Below are 3,599 nucleotides of genomic sequence, written 5' to 3' on the forward strand. Positions count from 1 at the left end.
ATAGGGTCTTTGACATTAAAACAGAAAGTATTAAATATTTAGATTACTAATCAATAATTGGAGATTATACAGAAACTTTTATCCAAAAACCTTTACATGAACTCAAAAACTGAGCTAATCTACAACTAAAAAGTCCCGAAGCACAATATATTTTTTTATGAGTTCAGTGTATTTGTCTTCATATATTTAGGAAACTATAAATTGAAAACATATTGTGCGGTTGTGAATAAGACACCCTAAGGAAGTTGTTCAATCTGGGCAGAGCTCTTATTATGATATATTAAAAACTGCTCTTAATGATGGAACAATTCCAATAACAACAGAAGGAATATAAATATATATTCTTTATGTATTTCCCTCTCTGCCATTATCTCCGGGTGCATGAGTTAAAGAAGTTACTGTAAATCCTCCAGTGTTTTCATCTCTGCGCGATAATTAAAGTGTCCCATGTGGATGTTTGAGGGCCGCACATCTCTCGCAGATTTACAGGAGAACCGATAAGGAGTCGGAGAGGCGGGAACACACCGTCATATTTACATCGCAGACAAATGACATGCTAAGGATTCATACTCCTGGTGTCTCGATCACCCACATGACTTGTGAGGGTCAGAGTCAAAGAGTCCTCAGAGTATTCCTGTGGCGATTAAATATAACGCAGGGAATTTGAAAGGCACAGAGTGTTTCTCAACAAAACAGTAAATTACACGGAGGAGTAGAGGACAATATTTTAAGAGGGTGACGTGAAAAAAGAGATGAATTCCTGGAAGAGAGGGATTTCTAGACACAAGGACAGACAGACACACACACACACATACCATGTATACATCACTTCAGGGGACATTACATTGACTTACATGCATTTCCTGGAGACTTATCCTAACCTTAACCATAACCAACACATGCCTAACCCTAACCTAACCAAGTCTTCACCCTAAAATTAATAATTCCCCTCTTGGGGGCCTCCATTTTGTCCCCATAAGGGAGGTGAGTCCCCACACGTGACTGTGTAAACAGATTTAGGTCCCCGTGAGTATAGTAATGCTAGGCCACACACACACACACACACACACACACACACACACACACACACACACACACACACACACACACACACACACACACACACACACACACACACACCCAGGTGGGCGGAGACGGTGTGTTGAGAGGTTGAACATGGATCTGAATAATTCAACAGGCTCTGGATCAGTCGCCACTCTTCTCCGTTAGAGAGGAGGCCCCACAGTGGCCGCTGTCAGACTCTGAGCTCACCGGTTCTCATGTCAGCGTCCTGTTGCTTTACCATTTCACGAGACCCCCATTTGACAAGATATCTTTTTTTTATCCCGTTCACGCTGTTTTCCACCCTTTTGGTCTCTTAGCGTCGTCCTCTGTCTCTCAGGTTCCCACGGTTACTTATTTATAATCTTTCCTCTTCCTCACTCAGTCTCCTCTTCTCTCTGCAGGGCAGTCGGACTAAACCATTGTGCCGTATATTGTCTGACTTTTCTAAATGAATACCTGCTGAAGCTGAATGAGTCTGTTAATTATAAAAGACATTAAGAGAGTGGGTTGAGTCTATTGAAAATGAGAGGCAATAGTATTTTCCACGAATGTCCGTTTGTTGCCCTTTGTCAGCAGCTTATTGCTCTGAGGGGAGCGATGGGTTTTATGCTTCCTGCCGCAGCAGCAGTTTGTTTGGAGTCAACACAATGAAAGCTGTTTAGTTAATATGAACAGAGACAGATTATTTGTATAGCGGAGCCTTTCAAACGGGGAATAGTCGTAAATAAACACAGCAATACAGTAGCCGCCCGGCAACAATGATTGGAATAGTTATACACAGGGTTGGGAGGGTCACCTTATTAATCAGTAACCTAATCTGTTTTCAAAATAAGAAAGTAGTGTAATCTGATTACTTTTGGATTATCTCAATGTGCTTAACACAGAGTACTGAAAAAACTGAACCGTTGAGTTTAATCAAATGCATTAAGTCAACACATTTCACATAACTGTATCAGGTTACTAGAAAGCAATAATATTAAGTTAAACCTAATTATTGCTTTCAACTAATATATATAACTTAATACAGTTCTGTGGAATTTGTTGACAAAATACATTTACTGAAAGTCAACGTTTCAGTTTTTTCAGTGTATGTTGTTCTTTATCTTACGTAGACACATCGCAATGTGTATGTTAATAGGATGATCTTTGTGACATAAGGCTGTCTTCCTGTAGCCAGCAGGTGGCGCTATGACTGTCTCAATGTTGACCTGTAAAAGTCCTTAGGCTGGGACTGTTATCAAGATATCTGGAGCAGTTTGGAAACAGTACTCTTCAGGTATAACCATGTAACAGAAAGCTTTTAACACTAGAACCGCCAACGGGTACATTTTACCCGCAGCTGTTTTTTGATTGTATGTAACTTTTTTTCAATAAAATATTAAAGTCTCCCAGTCCGTGACTTTTCCTGAAAGTGTGTTATGTAACACCCTGTGTTGTTAAAAATGGTCAATATGAAAAGTCAGATTGAAAAAAATCGCCAAAAAAATGGCTATTTATACCTATTTCCGCCAGCGGGTAATATTTACCTCATAGAAATGCAGCGCTCCTCGCGCTATTGATTTCGCGCGTAAACATAAACATGACGTGTTGCTATAGCAACGCGTTTGTCTACTGCTGTAGATAGAGAGAGAGATAGATAGATATATTGATAGAGAGATAGAGAGATATATAGATATATAGATTAATAGATAGATAGAGAGAGATAGATAGAGAGAGCCGGTTATATTTCCAAAATGGACAAAAGAAAGAGACTCATGAACGTACAGGAGGCACTAGCGTTGCTAAACCGTCTGAGCGAAGCAGAGTCTGATGGTGGGGAAGTATCAGGACTGAGTGATCTGTCCTGGGTTTGTTCTGCCTCTGATGGGTCATCTGACAGCGATCCTGAGCCTCCGCGGAACGTGAGGCCGTCCCATCCTGATCCCCCGCTTGCAGATGGGCCTACTGTACCAGCCCATGCAGAAGGTATGATGATTCTTGTTTTTTATTTCCTACTTTTCTACAAATCGTAGGCTATAAGATATCAAGGCATATAGATAATGCCTTTTCTTTTTACAAATGATTTTTTCATTGCCTTTCGAGGATGTAATATTATCAAATAAACATTTATGAAACATACTTTAGTCTAAAGTAGTGTTTTCCTCTCTCCTATTTAGTGTGTGCCACTGAGCCGTCACCAGCCCAAGAGATCGGGAACGATGGCACAGTGTGGGCGGTCATGGAGCCTTGCGGAGGCGCAGGGAGACGGCAGATACAGAACATCCTCACGGAGTCTACTGGCCCCACACCACACGCACGTCACAACATTACTGACAAACTCACAGCATTTATGTGTCTGTGTGATAATGTAATGTTGGAGGAAATCCGTGATTGCACAATTGCTGAAGCGCGGAGAGACAGAGCCACCTGGGATGTCTCTATTATGGAGCTGAAGGCCTTTATTGCCCTTCTCTATGTGAGAGGTGCATATTGTGGGAAGAACATTGAGATGGAGAGTTTCTGGTCCGAGCAGTGGGGCAACGCGTTCTTCAACG

At 41.4% G+C, this 3,599-nt stretch overlaps 1 protein-coding gene across 1 annotated transcript; it reads left to right on the forward strand.

The window, feature by feature from the left end:
* Positions 1-2,778: 2,778 nt before the first annotated feature.
* LOC104949419 (uncharacterized) lies at positions 2,779-3,588 on the forward strand (the record flags this gene model as incomplete). The annotated part of the gene is made up of 2 exons (XM_010775777.1): positions 2,779-3,030; positions 3,222-3,588. Coding segments are annotated over exons 1-2 (599 nt in total), but the record flags the coding sequence as incomplete, so codon positions are not given.
* Between the last annotated feature and the right edge of the window lie 11 nt (positions 3,589-3,599).

This window comes from Notothenia coriiceps, unplaced genomic scaffold, assembly GCF_000735185.1.
Source record: "Notothenia coriiceps isolate Sejong01 unplaced genomic scaffold, NC01 NC01_scaffold00016178, whole genome shotgun sequence".
In the NCBI taxonomy this organism is placed as follows: domain Eukaryota; kingdom Metazoa; phylum Chordata; class Actinopteri; order Perciformes; family Nototheniidae; genus Notothenia; species Notothenia coriiceps.